At 39.8% G+C, this 20,074-nt stretch overlaps 1 protein-coding gene across 3 annotated transcripts; it reads left to right on the top strand.

Annotated features, from left to right (window-relative positions):
* The first annotated feature begins 1,495 nt into the window (after window positions 1–1,495).
* SMPD4 (sphingomyelin phosphodiesterase 4) lies at window positions 1,496–19,852 on the top strand. 3 transcript variants are annotated; one of them, XM_074607085.1, is made up of 19 exons: window positions 1,496–1,654; window positions 1,903–1,989; window positions 2,499–2,641; window positions 2,792–2,867; window positions 3,743–3,851; window positions 4,466–4,518; window positions 5,150–5,301; window positions 6,638–6,770; window positions 7,365–7,436; window positions 11,067–11,156; window positions 13,758–13,903; window positions 14,345–14,435; window positions 15,436–15,536; window positions 15,831–15,994; window positions 16,696–16,901; window positions 17,457–17,690; window positions 18,420–18,551; window positions 18,719–18,847; window positions 19,314–19,852. In XM_074607085.1, the coding sequence occupies exons 1-19, from the start codon at window positions 1,616–1,618 to the stop codon at window positions 19,638–19,640; spliced, it is 2,484 nt and encodes an 827-aa protein (XP_074463186.1). In that variant the 5' UTR covers window positions 1,496–1,615; the 3' UTR covers window positions 19,641–19,852. The 3 variants fall into 3 exon arrangements, with proteins under 3 accessions (XP_074463186.1, XP_074463188.1, XP_074463187.1); XM_074607086.1 differs by having other exon boundaries at window positions 1,499–1,654; window positions 3,743–3,833; XM_074607087.1 differs by lacking the exon at window positions 11,067–11,156.
* Window positions 19,853–20,074: the final 222 nt, after the last annotated feature.

The raw sequence follows: 20,074 nt of genomic DNA on the forward strand, positions 1-20,074 counted from the left end.
CCGAGAAATAATGTACCATTTTTAATTCTGATCCTGTAAACTTTTATGTAAGTATTGAATCATTTTACACTGGTTAATAATCCTATTAAACTGGATGAATAAAGTCACCTGCAGGGTCAGAGCTGATGTTACAAAAGGAATTCCTCTGTCATTCTCTCTAACACAATTTTTTACGCTTTGTTTCAGTATTAATGACAGCAGTGGAGTATGAGGCCACAGCATTTTGTTTGGCCTCCTACACAACCTAAACCGTTCCATTTCATTCAACTATTCCTGCACCTCCTCACGTAAAAGAATCAAAATGATCAAGAAAATCTACATTTACCCACACTGATCTTTTCTGACAAACCCTGTAGATCTTGTCACAAACAAAACCAAACTTGTCTGGGCAAGATTATTTTCTGTAATCACATTTACTGGTGTTAATTATATAGCTGTCTTTAGTATTTAATAAAATAATTATTCTTTTCTAGACCTCTGACTGGAATTCTCTCTCTGAATATTGGCATAACATGAGCATTCCTTTGGTTTTATGGAACTTCCCCAAAATTCCCAATTTTTAAAAAAATGAGCAGCTCATAGTTTTCCTGCCCATTTATTTTTCTTGCACACAAATTACTGGGGCTTTGTGATTAAATATATCATCTTGCTTCCTTCTATATAAGAATTATAGGCATGTACCAAACTCTTTTGCATTATTAGCAATTTTAATTTTACTTTGTGCATCTACCAGTGGGATATTACCACCATAAGGATTTATTTTGCTCTCACATTGAGAAGTGATTCTCAAATTGAGAAGCGATTATCCTTACCTCTGTAAACATGTATTTTTCCTGGTGACTTCAGCTTCCCTTATAAATTCTCTTAATGTGAAACATGTAATTACTGTTTCCTATTGCTCAACTGATGTACGTAGCTCTCATTTCTAACAGCCTCGTGTCATAGCTGCCTATTTTCCGATGTGGTTTTCTGACCATTTAATACACTTCTATTTAAAACCTCTTACTTTTCCTTCATAGTATTGTGATGTTCTTCTAATACCCTGTTTTTACATTCACTCATAGTTTGGATGACAACTGTCCTTTTGAACGGTCAGGAAGTATGTATTATCAACGAGGCGCGCCTTTGTCCACACTGCTTTCAATTCGCTCACAAGATGCTCTCTCCAAACACCAGTTATCTTAGCAAACGATGGCTTCACCCTCACCACCACCCAACCCCGAGCTGCCGTGGCCTTGTCTGACCGCCGTCCCTTTTGCCTGGCGATTCCGTTCATTTTTAACAGTTCTCCAGATACGTCCGCAAAAGAAACCCCTGCATCCCCCCACAGAGATTCTCGGGAAGGGGCTGAAGCCACGCGGGCCGCGGGCAGAGCGCTCCCTCAGCGCCGCCATGTTGGAGGGGGAATGGCGGCGGCCCCGTCACCATGGCAACAGCGCCTTTCCCCCGCTGGGCGCGGTGGCGTCACGGCGGCGCGCCGGGCGCGAGAGGTGACGCAGAACTGCGGCGCCGGCGGCCGCGAGGGAGCCGGTGCCGCGGCGCGGGCGGGAAGCGCTCGCGGCAGCTTCCGCTCCTCTTCCCGCAGCGCGGCCCCGCGGCCGGGGGGAGCGGCGGCATGGCCGGCCCGCACCTGCAGCAGCCCAGCTTCCTGCTGGTGGGTGGCGAGCGGGGAGGCGGGGCACCGAGCGGCGGGCAGGGATTGCCGGTTTCTGGTTAACGGCCGGCTCTGTTGCGTGCCTGTGAAGTTATAAGGTCGGTCGGTGTAACTTCAGCACGTCAACAGAAGTGCTGCAGCGGAGGAGCGGCGTAATTTGGGGCGGGGGGGGAGGGTTACATCATGGCCGTGATAAGTATCGGCCTTTCTGGCAACGGTGATGGGATTTCCCGTATGGTTTGTAACAGGCCACGTTGAAGGCAGACTGTGTGAACAAACCCTTCGTTCAGAGGTGCCACGACCTGGAGAGGGTCATTGAGGAGTTTCCTGCCAAGGTGAGCAGTCCCTGCCCTTTCAGAAATGCACTGCCTGGTGTATTTCAGGAGCATTTGCTTTTTTGATATCACTATTTTCTTTGTTGCGATTTCTCTCATCAAGACTTTTGAGGACCCCGGGTGAAACAGTGGGAATCCAGTATTTCCTAAGAGTTAAGAGCCTTTTCTACTCATTAAAAGATTGTTTCAGTTGACTGCACTTCATTTATAACTTTCAGCCTCGATTTACAAGGAAAACAACTTTTGAAAACGTGACCAATAGTTGCATGCAGTGCTGATCAGTATCCTTGCAACTTTATTGGGATCAGAAATCAGGATAGATTTCCTGTTACTGCCATATTATAATACAATCTTTTGAATGGAAGCTCTGCCCAGACAGTGGTAAGCTGGCAATAATCATAACTAATCATGTACTGTTAATAGCTGGCAGACAGTATCTTTGTGCACTCTTGTTACTGCCCAGATGAGGAATTGTACACATTAACTATTTGTGTCTGTTTTCCCTAAAGGAACTACATGGCATCTTCCCATGGCTAGTGGAGAGCATTTTTGGTAGCCTAGATGGCATCATCGTAGGCTGGAATCTTCGCTGTTTGCAAGGAAAAACAAATCCCACTGAATATCCTGTGGCTCTGGATTTCCTGGATCCCAGGTAAACTCATTCATTTCAGCACAGATTAAAAAATGTACAGGGAACAAAGAACGAGTGTTCGACCTTTTTCCATTGTGCAAACATATATTCACAAAAGTGAGACAGGAGAGGGTACTTACCATGGATTTTCTTTCTGATGCTTGCTTGCAGCGGCCCAATGATGAAGCTGGTGTACAAACTCCAAGCAGAAGAGTATAGATATGATTTCCCAGTCTCATATCTTCCAGTGAGTAACTGAAAAATTTGTAAGAAGATAATGTAGTTGTTATTGCAGCTATTGGAACTTTGTGCACACTTTATATGTACAGATCAATATAGGCCAAGGTATATCCTCAGTGCTCCAGGTTTAAAGCATACTCATTTCTTTAAACGGTTGCTAGAGGAGTAGAGTTCCCAGCCATAAAGTCTGTAGGAGATGGTGGTTGTTAGTGCCTAGACATTTGTGCTGTTCAGCCAAGAAAGTTGCGTTGTGATTCTTATCCCATCCCCAGAGAAAGTTGTGTGCTTTATCTTGGTTGCCACTAGTTGCAGGATTGAAAATAGTTTTCCAGGGTCGTCACAGAGCAGTGCCTTCCCTGGCAGCACTTTATGGCCTTGTGTTTGAAGACTGACTGCTATCCTGGATATGAAGCATGATATTTCAAACAAAAATGTGTTATCTGCAGAGTTGTTTTGTTATGTTTCTTCCATTACTACCAGCTACCTGCTATCTAGAAACTGATTCAGATAGTTCCACAGCCTTTAACAACAGGAAACATCAACTGAGTGTATAGTAATTGCTGGTCCACAGCTCAGTTACCCTAAAAAAACCATCAGCCATCAGGCAAATGGTCTTCTGCTGCTCCCACTCCAACTGGCAAAGTCTTGGTGAAGGCTGTTTGTTTGGTTTTTTTCTTATACTGAATACTCATATTCAGTGAGGAAGTTGGCCGTTATCTAAAGAGTATTCATTTATACAAGGAACTACTGCAATGCAGTAAAATCCCACTGAGCTGAATGTAGATATGATCCCAGAATGCTGGAATGCAGCAGAACTTCACTATCTGAAAACATATTGTGTGCTGAGTAGCCTGATTAGTATTTCATTACTCTATCTTTCAGGGCCCCGTGAAGGCTTCAATACAAGAGCAAGTCTTACCTGAATGTTCTTTATACCACAACAAAGTCCAGTTTCCTTCATCTGGTGGTTTAGGTTTGAATTTGGCTCTTAGTATCCTTTTAACAGTTGTATATTTAATTCCTTTTAAATATCTAAATATCTAAAATTGCGAGCATTTCTGTTGTCTGTTCATTGTGTGTCCATGGTAAATCACGGTCATGCTAAAGAGTTTGGGCTGATTAGAAATGTTTAGATTCCAATGAAAAATAAATTTATCCTCCTCTTATAAACCCTTGTGGGGGAATTTCTGGCCTTATTCAAGTCAACAACAAAATTCCCAGTAGTTTCAGTAGATCCTGTATTTCACAATTTTTGTTTTCGTAACTACTCATAGTTTATATAATATGATAGGAAAAGGGCATGTTAACTTTGCAGCTAGGGTACTTGTTGGAAGCAGTCTAGCTGCAGCTGCACTGGTTTCAGTTTGAGATAGTGAAATGTGCTAAGAAGAATAATGCAAACACACCTTGTCACATAGAGAACACCTCAGTTACCAATGTTTGAGTCAGGTTGGAAAGCAAGAATGCAAAGCCAAATCTGCTGTTAAGATCTAGCAAGTTAATTTAGCATTGACAAAATAAAAATTCAATGTCTCATCAGCATCCCCAGATATCTAACAGCTGTACCTGTTTCTTATTGTCTGATCCTTGACTCTGTTCTACCAGATCCATTTGAATATTACATGTTCTACTTTGCAATTAGTTTGATTACACAGAAGGTAAGTACCATTCACAATTTTTCTCTTAAAATAGTATTAGCCTTTCTTCACAACGCTTTAAGGGCTTGCTGAGATGCTGTCCAGCTAAATTAACAGTAGTTTTATTTATACTTCTAGAATTTGTTATTGCTTTGGTTCGGTTGATGATGTAAGACTGGATAATAAACAAAATACCCACCTTAGATATACCAGTAAGCAGTTTGTCCAACAACATGCCAACATGGAGCAGCCAATGGATTCCAAATGGGTTTCCTACCCCTCTGTCCAATAACACCATTTAGACACTCATAGCTGCAGTTTTGTGCTCTGGTGTCTGGTTATTTGGTTCCTCTCCCTGTTGTTACCTGTGCTGTATAACTCCTTGGAGACAGAAGTAGAGACAGTGGCCAGTCCAGCCCGAACCATGACAACTCTTCTCCTAATTGGTTACATTCACTACTACAGCAACACTTCTTTTACAGTTAGGTAATTTACCTTTGCTCCAAAGTGTCTTCATTTTCAGTTTACCCTTTATAACCACTGGGCTTCTCCTTATTTATACTAAATGGCTCTGGCTGTGTAGCAGACACTCCCTAGCAGTGCCTTAAAGTAACAGTACTTAACTCCAAGTATATCCTTGTGTCTGTTTCAGAACTCAGCTGTCACCCATCATGTCAGCCCTTCCAACAGTGCTTATTTCATCTTGGTGGACACGTACCTGAAGTGTTTCCTACCCACAGAAGGAAGTGTCCTTCCTCCACCTTATTCAAGTCCTGGGGGAGCCATCCCTTCCCCAACTCCCAGGTAATGACTGCAGTGACAGAGGCAAATTGGGAATAGTGCTTACAAAATACGGCTTGTTGGAATGAAATATCTAACAAGTAGAAAACACTGCTGCTCTTCATGATCCTTGTACTTATTATATAATTACAAAAATTAAACAGACTTAGGTTCACTTAATTTTACCATAAAGGTTTCATTTGGAAGTCTGAAAGGTAGCTATTATTGGAGCAGAAAAGGCACATACAAAGCAACAAAAAATCATCCTTTCAGCAGCTCCAGTTGTGTTTTGTGCCCTGCAACTGGATTAGGACAGATCTGACTGTAACTTCACAGTAGTTTTTACTATTTTCAGATACATATGGTATGTGGTAAAGATGGCACTGATATTAACCACTGTTATAAGGACACTTGCAACTTTCATTAATGTTGCTATAAAGCCAGACAACTTGGCAGTTGGCCATTTTGTTTCAGTTGCGAGCTTGCCATCCTTAATTGCGTAATGCTTTTATTACCTATTCTGCAGTTCTTTGAAACTGCTGCGTCAGGACCATGTCTGTGGTTATAGATTTCTTAGTTCATAGGTTTCTTAGTTCATAACTTCCCGATATAAAAAACCAAGACACATTCGTAATCAAATTGTATAACGAGTGACTGCATTTCAGGTGACATTATGCATGGTAATAGATCAAGCTATTTAGCCACAACTGGAAGGAAGAGCATGGAAGATTTTTGACCACTTACTGGAGTTGTGTGTGTCTATGTGATAATGGCATACAAACAAACTCGCGAAGTTGAAGTGAAAATTCTCCAATACAAGAACCCAGTCTTTCGTTCTTTGTAATGGCTAAGTGTGTGAAAGTCCACATTTTCAAAATTGGTTTTGCTACTCAAAATTATAAAATGTTATCAATATTAGCAGTTTCATACTAATGTAAAAATAAATAGCCATTCTATTTTCTAATTTCTATTTTTAAATACATTTCAAATATAATTTTCGATGGTCTGTTGAGCCCTAGCATGTACGTAGGAAAATGCAGATCAAATGAATTATGAATATGGAAGGAAGAGTGAAACCAAATAAACTGAAAAGGAGGAAGTATAAAATCATGCATTACTGAACATCAGGTCTGTGTTACACTGGTTTAATGCAGTATGCATAGTGATACAGTGTTTGTTTATAGTTAAAGTGACCAGTAATTATAACATCTTGCAGAAGTTTAAGGTATGTAATCAGTCGTGCAAGTTTTACTTCTCAAAGACTGTTTTCCATTTTATAATCCAGTGATTAAAAGCAATGATATATTTCCCTGTACTAAGCCTTACTGACCTCAGTATTTCCATTCATTTGTCTTTAAAGGTCTCCACCAGTGCCTTTCACTTCCTATGGCATGCATCACACCAGCTTGCTGAAACGGCACATTGCCCATCAGCCTTCCGTGAATGCTGACCCAGCTTCCCAGGAGATCTGGAGATCAGAAACACTGCTTCAGGTAAGTTGGATTTAAGGAAGAAAAAACCCCACAACATTTCTTGACGCTGAGGAATCTCTTCTTTTTAAACCAGAGACAGTTACGCTATTTGCTTTAGCTTGGTTTTGGAATTGAGCAGTGCAGCTGTTGCTTTCTGTTAGTGAAACAAAGCGGCACTGTGAAACGTTAAGCTGTAGTTTAGAAAGGCACTTAATATCTTTTTCTAGTCTGCGTATCTAACAACTGATCTCAAGCATTTGAGTAATTTTTTCCAGAAAAGTTTCTAAACCTGATTTCTTTTCCTTCCCTTTCCCTCCCTTTCATCTAACATCAATTCTATGCTCTAAGCAAAGGTTGAGCACAGAGAAGTTGGTTCTGTTCAACCTAAAGGGAAGGGAAAGGAGAATCTGGACTTAACAGTTGTTCTGAAGCAAGTTCCTACCATGTTGCTGAACTGAATTATTGATGCTTAGCAGGTGCTAACTGTCTGTTTACAAGTACAGCTTAGCTTTCAAATTATATACTGTGGCCTTCTCTTATATCTAGCTTGTGACTGACACACAGTGTCAGTGGATTATTTCTTTTTCCCTAGCTGAGCAAATATTTGTTTTTCAGATCTTTGTTGAAATGTGGCTTCATCATTATTCACTGGAAATGTATCAGAAAATGCAGTCCCCTCATGTCAAGGTAATAGTTTGTACTTAATTCATGAGCATCATCTGACGGTTGACCTCTTATCTTGCAGTAATCTCTTATTCTGTGGAGAATTTTTTTGGTATATTGGTGCAAAGGAAAGAAATAACTTATCAGAGTACCTACATGAGAGCATCAGAATTACTAATCCAGTTATGAAGAATGTTGTGAATAAGTGTGTCATCCAGATTTGCCTTCATTGCAGAAGTTGTGTTGTTTTGTTGTTTGGGTTTTTTTGTGAAAGACGAGTTTGTGGGATGGTCACAACAATCTGAACACCAATAATCAAAGTACCAATGATAGGGAAGATGCCACTATAAAACCATAGTATTAAATCCCACTGGGGTAATATGGATGCTAAAAATTATCTAAATTGATTTTCAGCAGTGATAGCAACTGTTACCGAAATACCAATTAATAATTTCTAAGATTGGTAAGCACTTTTTTTAGCATAAATCCAAATTAAAAAAGGAAATCTTACTAACTGTCCTTCAGTTTTAAGTGAATAAACTGTTTTTTTTCCATATTCCAAAGTACGCTTTTCACCATAATGGTGTCAGAAGCAGTTCTGTAGCTACAGAATTCAGAATATCTTACAAGCTCTTGCTCGGATAATACACTGTTTTAAGCAGTTTGTGGTGGTCTGTTCACTAACAATCTACTGCATGTAAAAACTAAGTAAGTGTTGGGGAGGCTAAGATCAAAGCACTATACGTGTAAAGGGAATTTAAAGGAGAAAATGTTGATCCTCTGAATTCCCTCTGCGTCACAGTGGGACTTCCACAGAAGGGGAGAGAAATATAAAAGCCACTCAGGATTTATTCCTGTGTGAAGGAGTAATAAGAGAGTTGATTGACCAAGAAATTCTGATCCTTTGCTCCACAGGCTATAAAATAACAAACATATTTATATTTTGCTAGGGGAAAAACATTGGAGAGCTGAAGTGGGATGGGGTTTGTCTTTTATTTTTAAAGTTGAGGTCAAAATGCAAACTCACTAATGTTGCAAAGTCTCCACTTGGGACTCCCAGCAGCATGGCTGTGCACCTGTGATGGAAAGGCTTTGCTTGAAGTACCTTTGGTGTGTCTGTCTGTTCAGTCTCTGTGCATCAAGCGCTGTGCTTAGGCCAGAAATTATAATGGCTGCTTTAAACTTCTCTCCTCTGTTCACCCTCTGTATTTCAGATGCTCTTTTCTAACACTAGGGAGCAAAAATTTAGACAATGACTATGAATGTTATGGTCAAATAGGGCCTAGGTAGATCTTAAAGTTCTCTAAAATCATCACTTCTGGATCCTCCACAAGGTGTGTTGAGCCACAACATGAGGCCATAACTCCCCTAACAATATTTTAGTTTCATCTTTGATGGGGAGCGTGTAATATAGGAAGTCTTTGCTCTTTGGGAGTTAAAATGCCTGAATAGGCAACTGGAATTCCCCATGACATCTATAAATGGATGAAGAATCCCTCCTGCAGGTTCCAGAGCAGTTGGGGACAGGACTGTTCATGAACTTGTGATGCTTAAACTAAACTTTGTAGACTGGCCACAGGGTGGGCTGAAGGAGTATAGTCTGCATGATAGTTCCTCAAATGAGAATGCAGAAATCATAGAATAGAATCATAGAATGTGTTGGGTTGGAAGGGACCTTTAAAGGCCATCTAGTCCAACCCCCCTGCAGTAAGCAGGGACATCTTCAACTAGATAAGATTGCTCAGAGTTTTGTTTTAACATGAGGGTTAAAGGGCTTGACTGGAAACGCAAGATCACCTTAAACCTTGTTCTTAAAATTATTAATAGTTACGCAGGTTCACTTGATTCCATTTAGCCTTCTGTGCGTTTGGAAGGAGGGGTAATTAGTGATCATTAATCCCTGGATCTAGACCTGTTTGACCATCAGTGACTTGAAATAGCTACATACCTGTATTGGAAGGTGGGATGACATTCCACAGAACTTGCTCTTTGTCCAGCAGCCAGACTTGTTTGCTTTGATGGGCCCAGCCAGATCCCAGATGTGTAACTTGCCTGCGAAGTGCCTCAAGGAATGATAGATTTTCCTTAAACCTTGTTAATGTCATCACAGACTTCTCTTTACAAGTAGAAGGGGGTGGAATGAGAATGAGTAGTAAATAATTTCTTTTGAGAAGATGTACTACTTCTACTGCTTTGAATTCTTTTTGGGTCTGGTGTGAACCTGAGGTTGATACTACTTGCTACACTGAGTTTCACTGTTTTCCCCATTAACTCAACTATTTTCCTGTTCTTTTACATTGTCTGTTCACTTTCTCTTTCTCAGATCATCCAGAGCCCAAGCGTGCAGCATCTCTTTCCCCATTCCCTTCTGCTGTAATCACGATGAACCCTTAAAAAGAAGTTGTTTGATAAAACTTTATGTAATGCTTCCTGACCTTCCAATGCCAGGTGCCACAGACCCCAGCACTGCATGTGGAACGCCCATTAGATTGCTGATTCCTGTGGCAGGGCAGTTGATTATGAAGCAGACGATGTGTTCGAGCTGCTGGGGAGCTTGCAGTAACAATCCTGCCACTCTTCGAAGAGTGTAAAACCAAAAGATACCAAACTGGCACTAGAGGAGACTGGGTAGGGGCTGTTCAAAGACAGCAGAGGTGTGATCTGGAGAGTTAGTTTAGACGCCTGACAATAGTCATTGGGATCTGTGTAGTATACATTTTTTGTTTTATGTTTTTCATTAATTTCATACATGTGTGTCACTGTTGCTACAGTATCCTCTTCACCATCACATTGTCAAAAAATACTCTACCTTATTCATCCAAGAAGGGATCTGTCTGAGACTTGCAGAGATTTCAAGTGTTAAGGCAAGATGCCTTTTGCATCAGCATATAACACTGATGTTATATATGTCTTTTGCCTTTTTATACACCTCAAGTTTCTCTAGTAGTAAAAGTAATTTCCCCTTTTGAGGAAATTCACGAGACCTGCAGCCTTCCCAAATGGCCTTTAAATAGAAGGAGGCAGAGGATCTCTCCAAATCAGAAACTTACTGGACAGGCTCACAGTGATTACAAATAGCCAAACTTTTTTCTTCCTGTTCCTTGGAAAGAAGAAAGTATCAATTTGGATTTTCTTCCCAGTATACAAACCCCCCTTCTCCAACAGCATGGGAAGAAATGACAGTTTTCAAAATAGTATTGAAAAAGCTTGCGGAATATTGAACTCCTTTACTCTGTTATTTAATGAAACACTGTAACAGTGTGTAAATCCTTGTTGCTGCAGTTCAGTTAACTTCTGGAACAGGGAGTTTATTTGGCAAAAGCTCCATATGCCCTACCAGTACTTGCTCTACGGTCAGCAAAGAGAACCGCCGCTGCCACTTACAGCTATACTTTTTTGACACCTGCTCCCAATTGTATTTCAAAGAAGTTGATAAAGGGTATAAAAGGCTCTGGAATCAATCTACTGAACACCAGAAAAAAGAGGATACTGTGGCTGCAGTTGTTATTGTGATACATTGTCCCTGACTGTATTTGTGATGGTCATTTTTTCCCCCCACCCTTCTTCCTTGGGCTCATTCTCACTTTTTTTTTCTCTTGCTCTCTTCTCTCCTTTTTTCCCTCCTCCCCTTCCTTTTTGTTTCTGTTGTCTCAGCTGGAGGTTCTCCACTACCGACTCAGTATCTCCAGTAAACACCACGGTAGTCCTGCCCAATCCAGCTACCAGGCCCTCCACGCATACCAAGTATTATCATCTTTTCATTTTGTTTCCTTTTTAAAAAATCTTGTTCCATCATATAATCTGCAAAGTGTATTGGTGCTAGCTGTACAACAGCTTTTTCTGCTAAGGTGTGGGTTTACAACTTGATTAAGGGCACTGCCTTGAGATTTACTAAATTTTCAGTGAAAACAGATACTGAGAGGTATTAGCAAAGGTCATGGAGAAAAAAGTTAAAATCTAGCATATTATGAGGTCTAATTGGGAACTCCATTTTTAGAAATGCATTGTTGTAATGCATTGTAGAAAGAGGTTTATCAGCTATGCTGACATTTTTTTGACACCAAAACTGGCTTCACCGATGGCAGATTTCTGCCCCTCACAGCAGTCATTTCAGCAAACCTTGCATTGAAGAGGAGATCAGAATTTGCATGGCTGTCCCCTAAAATTAAGGTAGGTAACATCTAGGATTTTTTAGCCAGTGAAATGTCATTGGTTAGTACTAAATTTGTAGTGGCAATGTGAACTTGACTGTTCAGTTTTGCAAAAGCACGAGTGGTACATTTGCAGATTGTTCAGGAAATGTGCATGCAAAAACATTCCTGTTGGAACAGATTGCTGATTCCTCTTTTCCTACTTCAGCCCTTTATTCATTGGGTCTTCATTCTGGGAGAGGGGAGGGCTGAGCATATGTACTATAAAGCTCTTATTATACTATAAAGCTCTTTAGCACTACGTGGAATTTTCCTGCTGTTTAATCCTTTCTTTTTTTTTTTTTTGCTTAACTAAGTGCTATGATACCTCAAGGTACTGCTTAGAAAGGAAAACAGGAACTACTACTTGTCTTTAAATCTTTTTTACTATTACATTTATCTAATTAATGTGTTTAAGAAAAGAATGGTGTACCTCCATCTTGTAAGCTAAAGTTTGACAACAAAAACATCTGTGAGGAAAAATACTTTTTAAACCAGTATTGTTTCTAATGGTGCTGATCCAGGTGAAGAGGAAATTATAAGAATTGCTAAGTGGAAAAACTACTAGCATCACCTGAAACGATGTACTGAAATAGTGGTACTGGTGGTTTTGTAAATTCAAAAGGTACCTTCAAGGGGAGCCTAGAATTTTTTACAATTCTGCCCTTTCAAGGCCTATAGCAGAGTACTCAGCCTCTCTAATTGCTTTTGGAGATCCCAATCTAAACTCCTAGGACCAAGTAACTTCTCAGAGTTCTGCCCTCATATAGAAGCTCTCCTCGGAACTGTAGAAAACATGCTGACTTAACCAGGAGCTGTCACGAACACAAAACTAGCCTTCATTAGAACTGGTAACAGGTTATCCACTCTCTTAGAAGAGGCTCAGTTCTACCTGTACTACATGACTATATCATCATCAAGCTTTGACTCTTTTCCTGGAGCGTACTTTACAGTGTATTAAAAATCTTCAGAGACTGTAAAACCACTTCTGCTTTGCCTCAGGCATTGCAGAGAAAAGATACAGACACACACTCCCTCCCCACCCCCAGCAGTGGAAATGATACAGACACACACTCCCTCCCCACCCCCAGCAGTGGAAATACTGTTGATTGGATTTCAGAAGTGGAAGCTTTTTGTATAAAAATGCCTGTCAGTCCCCTGCAGTCATATTCAGCATCTTACCTCAGCATGGAACCCTGGAAACATCTTGCAGCTATTGTCTAACACACTCTTCCAGCATCTTCTATTATATTTGCAGCTGTAACTTTTTGCAGCTGTAACTTGTGTTTCGTGTACATTCTTCCCAACTTCTGAGAAACATGAGAGCTGTGAAACTTAGAATACAAACGATATCTTAAAATCTGCCTTCAGCAGTGGATTGAGTTTAGTTCACTACTCTTAAAGCAGATTACAGTAGTAAAGGAGTTAGTGCTTTGTTCCCAGATGCTGCAGCAGACCAGCTGTGGTGCTGGGCATCCAGGAGAACTAGCTCTTTTTTTACCTCATTCATCTCCCTGCTATATCATGCACTCACTCATTTATTAGTAACATCACTGTGGCCCACCATTGCTCCTTCTGCTACTCCCACCCAGGCTGCTTCTACCCATAATACCAGAAGCAACAGGATCACGCAGGACTTGAAGCAGTTCTTACTCTTACCATAACTCTTTCTAGAATTATTCTTTCTTATAAGGCAGATGAGTACCAGCATAGGAAGGAGAATTCAGTAAAGCCAGTCAAGAGCATAAACAAAGCATCTGTTGTGCTGTCCACAGCAATGAACTTATAACCGTAATGAAAGGCCGAATATTCTTTTTTCAGGAAGGGGTAAGTTGAAATCTACAAGTTATTCTGTTCCTTAATGCTAGCCTGAAATTCAGTTCATTAGAGTACTGTAGATATTTTTTCTTACAATCACATTATCAAAAATATGCTACTGTTTCTTAGTGAACTGATGTCAGATGATTGCTGCAACTTGTCCTGAGGAGAAAGTCTGTCTAGAGTCAGGTGGCTCCAACTACAGTGAAGAACCTATAAGGAAGAGAGCATTTCTTGTATTTTGATATCTGATTTGAGCATATAATTTTCCTGAACTATCTCCTGGACATTTAACATATGATACTCATTGTCTTCCTGTCATTTGCTTTGAATCTAGGAGTCATTTAAGCCCACTGAAGAGCATGTGCTAGTGGTAAGGCTGCTTGTGAAACATCTACATGCTTTCAGCAACAGCCTGAAACCAGAGCCTCTCTCCCCTTCAGCCCACTCCCACACAGCCAGCCCACTAGAGGAGTTTAAAAGGTAGGTACCTGAGCAGCCAGTCTCTGAAACATACAGAGCTTTTCCCTGAGAGGTTGAATTAGGTTGTTTCGATTGCTAAATACAGAAGTACATTATTAAAAGTACATGATAGCAAATAGGTTGTGTTTCTCACATGCACTAGACTGGGGGGGACGCGACAGCTTCAGGAGGGGGGATGTCTTGCTATTGCTCTGGTCTATATCTTGGCACAAGAAAGAAAAGAAAATGCTACTAGAGGATTCTGGCCAAGCTTAGTGCAGAATTTTGTATTTATGTTTTTCAGTTGAAATTCAGTAGCTAGAATCAGCTTCAGTTAAGGAAGAACTCTCTGTATCTGCGTTTGTGGAAGCATGTTGGGTTGTAGGTTGGTGGGGTTGGGCTTTTTGTTTTTAAAATTTGCTGCTAGTTTCTACATGTGACTGTCTTTGAATCTGTTTGCAGGGTTGTAATTCCTCGGTTTGTCCAGGAGAAGCTTTATATCTTTCTGCAACACTGTTTTGGTCACTGGCCTCTGGATGCCTCTTTCAGAGCAGTATGTACCTGCTTCTCTTTCTAAGTCTGTACTCAACATAACTGGTAATTAGTTATTGCCTTTTAGCAACTATTTCTTGGTCTTTAAATCTTCTTTTTTTTTCTAGAGCAGTGAAATTCTCTATATAATATGTACATTTAATGTTAGAGAAAGTGCCAATTAGAAGTAAGAAGGAAGTTGAATCGATCTTGGTGAGAATTACTACAGGTTGTTGGCTGATTTTTCTGACACTGAAAATTACTATTGATTGAAAGAAGTGGGTATTACTCTGAAAACAGATGCATTCTTATTAGGTCCTAATTTCTTAATATCCTATCTAATACAATAGGTCATAACCAAAAGTAATAAACATTATTTTGCAATAGATACTGCAAATATGTACTGCAAGCAGGAAAAGAAATATATCAGACCACGACTCTTGGTAATTAATGTAGGAGTTTGAGTGCAGAATGTAACAGGTCTAGATGTTGCTCACTAGACCTACAGTTAGCTATATCCCAGTGTTTGAGGTACACATGTAAGGCAGAATGTCAGAAGAAAAGTGGCAAATTTATTCTTGGCTTCACTGCAATCAGGACTCCACTGTGTTTCTTCAGGGTAGTAGGTCCGTCTACACAGAAGACAAGAGCTGAAATTATTTTAATGTAGCAACTTGTTTACTCAGTTCAACAGAGATTCAGTGAACACTATCAGAGCTGTTAAATGCACCTCAAATATAACCACCAACTAAGTTTTCCTTTTTTGTAGTAGCTGTTTGAGTGCCATCTCATTTGGGTATTACAGAAGATCCAGATTAGTCCTAATGAACATGCACATAGTTTTTTCCCTGTTCTTTTTCAAAGATACTCAGATTACTAGAGAGCACTTTATTGCTAAAAAACTTTTAGGTGTCATTAACGTTGTATTCACTAGTTTTAAAAGAAACAAACCAAAAAGCCTTTCTGTCTTCCTCTCCAAAAAGTATTGATGCTCACGTGATTTTATGTGTGATTTTGCTTAGGTTCTTGAGATGTGGTTAAGTTACTTGCAGCCTTGGAGGTACGCTCCGGAAAAGCCACCACAAAGTACAGAGTCTTTACCTCGCAGCGTATCGGAGAAATGGTAAGAAGGAAAGCAGCTGTGAGTAATCCAAACCAAACCTCAAGTTTATGCAGATCCCAAATAAACCAGCAGGATTTCAAGAACCATCTGCCAACCTGAATTTGCTTCCTGTACACGATTAGAGATGATTTCTAACAAGCTTTTGTTTTGAGAGGAATATTCTTTTGTTTCAGTGCAAGTAAACCATCTTTCCAGAGACAGTAGAAAACATTCCCTTAATGACTCATTTGGCAGAAGACAAAAAAACAATTATTTAAATAGCTGTACTCACAAATCCTGTACTCACTTTGCCAGGGCTGCCTTCATTCAAGAAAACCTGCTCATGTATACTAAGCTGTTTGTAGGATTTCTGAACAGAGCTCTTCGAACAGACTTGGTCAGTCCAAAAAATGCTCTCATGGTGTTCCGAGTAGCCAAGGTCTTTGCTCAGCCCAATCTAGCTGAAATGATCCTGAAAGGTAAATGGATATTTTGACATCTTATGCTGTCCTGTCTCAATCTTTCTTCACAATGGCTACATCTTACTTCAGAAGGTGAATAGACTTACTCCCATTTTCCATGCTATTGTACCATTCAAAAGCTTGCGTCTTCACTAATGTTTGTCATATAGGTTTAATATGTCTATAGTTCTTTTCTAACCACCATCATTTAAATGTCATTCCACAACTTTTCTTCAAAGAATAAAGAACACAATATTGTGTGTTTACAGTAAAGTCAGTTTTTCTTACACTCGTCTTACTTGATTATTTACCTCAGGATTAAAACTTCTTATGTCTCTATAGGTATCTATACTTAGCAAAACAGCTAGTCATGTATACACTTCAGGATAATTAGGATACAGTAATTTTGGGAGAGGCCAGATTTCACAAGTATCAGTGTCTTAAGTTTCATGATTATCTGCTGCCTTTGCTGAAAAACAAGTTACAGGCTTAAAATGCTGTCTGTGTGGTCTGCATTTAAATGCACTCTGACATTTTCTGCTGTGGGCAGAGACGATTAAATGAAAAAAAAAGGCAATTAATGCCTCTTTCCTCCCAAAACTACCTGCCCACCTAAACGCAAGTTGCCCAGCAGATGTAAGATGCTGTGTGGCTAGATGTTCCCCAGACAGAAACGGGAGTATCATGTAACCATCTTCACTACTTTTCTCAAATTCCAGGAGAACAGTTATTCCTGGAGCCAGAACTTGTTATTCCACATCGTCAACACCGACTCTTTATGACCTCCACACTTGGCGGGAGCTTCTTTTCATCATGGCCTCCAGCTATTACAGATGCCTCATTTAAAGTGAAGAGTCATGTTTACAGCCTGGAAGGACAGGACTTCCAGTATAAACAGATGTTTGGCACAGAAGTCAGAAATTTGGTAAGCAACAAGTTTTTTGTCGTGCATCTTTCTGCTTTGACAGGTGTTTGCTCAATGCTGAGCATTCATATTACGAGAAGTTAAGAATGGAAAACTTTACACCCTGCACTATAGTTAAAGTTTACTGATGGTGAATTCTGGAACCTGACAGGTCTCAATCCAGCGCAGCTGTAAAAATCTTGCTCTTTGCTAAATAAGAAATTAATGTAACAGCCTGCTGCCTTGTAGTAGTATATTGCAAGTATTTTCTTTCAAACATGCTTACTGTGAACTTCTGATCCATTGTATTGATTAGTACCCATCAGCAAGTCAGATAAAAATCGCAGGAAGGAAAAAAAGCACCTGAAAAAGTTTTTTAAATGCTTCACCAGCAGAGAACTACCTTTGCCCTATTGGAAACGCAACCAACAGTCTTAGCATAAGTGCATATGAACTAAGAGAGTGAGTTTGCTGGGTTTGCTCTCACCGCCAGGTATCAAGGCACAGTTTTATCCATGTATTGATGCTTAGTAGTCTTTTATCTTTGTCCCACACAATTCATTTTCTTTGGTTTAGGTATTAAAACTGGCTCAGTTAATTTGTCAGGCGCAGCAGACGGCAAAATCCATATCAGACCATTCTGCGGAGACAACGGCTAGCCAGTCCTTCTTTTCGTGGTTTAGATTTACACCGTCGGAGATGAATGGTTCCTACACAGGCAATGACCTTGATGAAATTGGGCAAGACAGCATCAAAAAAACAGATGAATATTTAGAGAAGGCACTGGAATACTTGTGCCAAATCTTTAAGGTACGTAAGAACTTTCCCTATGTGGCAGTGTGACCAAGAGTCAGGATTCCTTAAACGTACTTCTGTCACTGTTGTACATTGTGGGGTCACAAAGACAGCCAGAGACCCTGCTAGCAAATTTGTTGTAAACATCTTTCAGGCTTGACTTTACCTGACCACTTCAAAACCACTTTCAATATAGATAGAACTAGATGTTCTGTTCTTAATTTTTAAATATTAAGCCCACTTTGTTTCAAGTGAGCACTGTCCTGGCCTATAATTTATAATCAAACCTGTCTCTTGTACCTTTTCTCATGTTTACAAACAGGCAAGACATGGCTTAAATTTTAAAAACAGTCCAGTATCTTCTAAATGTAAAGAGGTATACAACATGTAACTGCAGCTATAGGTGAATGGATGAAGTAGGCTATTTCTTTGGTTAAACTTAAAAGAAGATTAATTTCTCTGTCTGCCACACAACTGACCTAGGAGAAGGCAGCTATTTGACACCCTCGAGGCGTAAGGGACACATAAAACAGAACACCTCTGTTGGATTTGATGAGCAGAGACAAGGATTCTGGAGACTTTTATCTCCTTTTAATGTCTAACTGAGGTGCTGTTAAGCAGTTCATGGTATCTGTGCTGGCTGTCAAAGGGTTACAATGCTAAGGAGTTTGTGAAGGGAGAAGGAAACAAAACAGGAGGGGGCAGATCAAACACATGCTTTAGAACTGTTTTATTCTTGGGTAGCTGAATGAAGCCCAGCTGACCCAGATGATGATGAAGTGTGGGACAGCTCAAGATGAGAACGGAAAAAAACAACTTCCAGACTGCATTGAAAGTGAGGATGGCCTCATTCTTACACCCCTCGGCAGGTACCAGGTAAGAGAAGAAAGATTTCATATAGCTACCCTAGATGGATCTTAAAAAAACAAATTGTTATTCTACATCAAGAGAAGTGCAATTTATCTGGGGCAAGAGAGAGATGCCTGTATAAAGGCACTTCAAATGGGAGCTACAAAATAAAGGGTTTATTTTCTTGTTTCTAGATCATAAACGGCTTACGTAGATTTGAGGTGCAGTATCAAGGAGATACTGAACTTCAGCCCATCCGAAGCTACGAAAATGCCACTCTTGTCCGCCTCCTATTTCGTTTATCCTCAGCGCTTAACGAAAGGGTAAGTACAGCACCGCCTCCTTCTATATTTTCTGTTGCAAATTCCTGTTCTTCACTGTGCCTGCGCATATATGACACTATGTTCTTGCTCTGTCTCCTTTACTGTTGTCTAGATGGATATTTCCTAATAGTATCAGCTTCTATACCTGTAGTTCTGCTTTTCCTACACAAAACATAAAGAATACATTTAAAATGTTATTTATTAATGTTTGACAAACAAAGGGAATATCATTCAAAATAAATGTTTCTAAAGCAGGAAAACCAAATCCTTTTCTTCCTATAGGTATGACAGATAAAAGGCAAGTCTGCACTTAAAGCAGTTCTACTATTTAAAAGTGTGTTTTGATATTTTTTCCCCTCTATTTCCTATAATCCTCATCCTATAAATGAAGAAAACTGTAAAATAAGTTACACTTTATGATAGTATTTGCAGTAGAATACTAATATTTAAACTTTTCATACCTCAGTTTGCTGATCAGATGGATGCGCTTTGCTCCAGGGAAGATTTTGTGGGTAGACTTTGTCGCTATCATCTTACCAACCCCCACCTCATACAGAAAATCAGGTATAGTCCCGTGGTGAAGGACAGAACAAACCAGAACTGGGGACCAAGAATCAGTCTGAGGTTTCTGGCTAGCTACAGGACTCTCATTTCTTTGCTAATGATCTACTTCATTGCATCCTGGTTTTACATTGGGCCAATAGGCTGCACATTCGTTATCCTGATTGGATATTTTCTTTATGCTGTAATAATGACTTTTTTCTCTGAAGGATGGAAACCACATGAACACTGATTTCCTTCTCTGAGCTTACACTTGTAAAAATAAATGTTTTAAGGATGAGCCTGGGATTCAATGACTAAAATGTTTGAATTATCACATCAGAACTTCCTAAAGTATTTTTTAATATTAAAGTTAATGGAGTCTTATAAACAACGATGTGGTCTTGTAGAGTGAGTATAATCAATGTAAATTTTATTTTTATAAAAGTGTTCCTATGGAATGTAGCGAATGCCTTTTCCTTTGAAGGGGGGAATGAGCTATCAGTATTTATAATACTGAAATGAACAATGCCATATGTAGAAACATTTCTGTTTGACCAATGACTGCATTGAAGCCTTTTGCACTGTTCTAAAAAAAGAATTAGCTGTAGGGCTTACAGGCAGAGAAGTTACAAAGGCAACAGAAACTGCAAGTGGACCAAGACATTTATAGGAAGTTGCACCAAT

The sequence above is a fragment of the Larus michahellis genome, chromosome 13 (genome assembly GCF_964199755.1).
Source record: "Larus michahellis chromosome 13, bLarMic1.1, whole genome shotgun sequence".
Lineage (NCBI taxonomy): Eukaryota > Metazoa > Chordata > Aves > Charadriiformes > Laridae > Larus > Larus michahellis.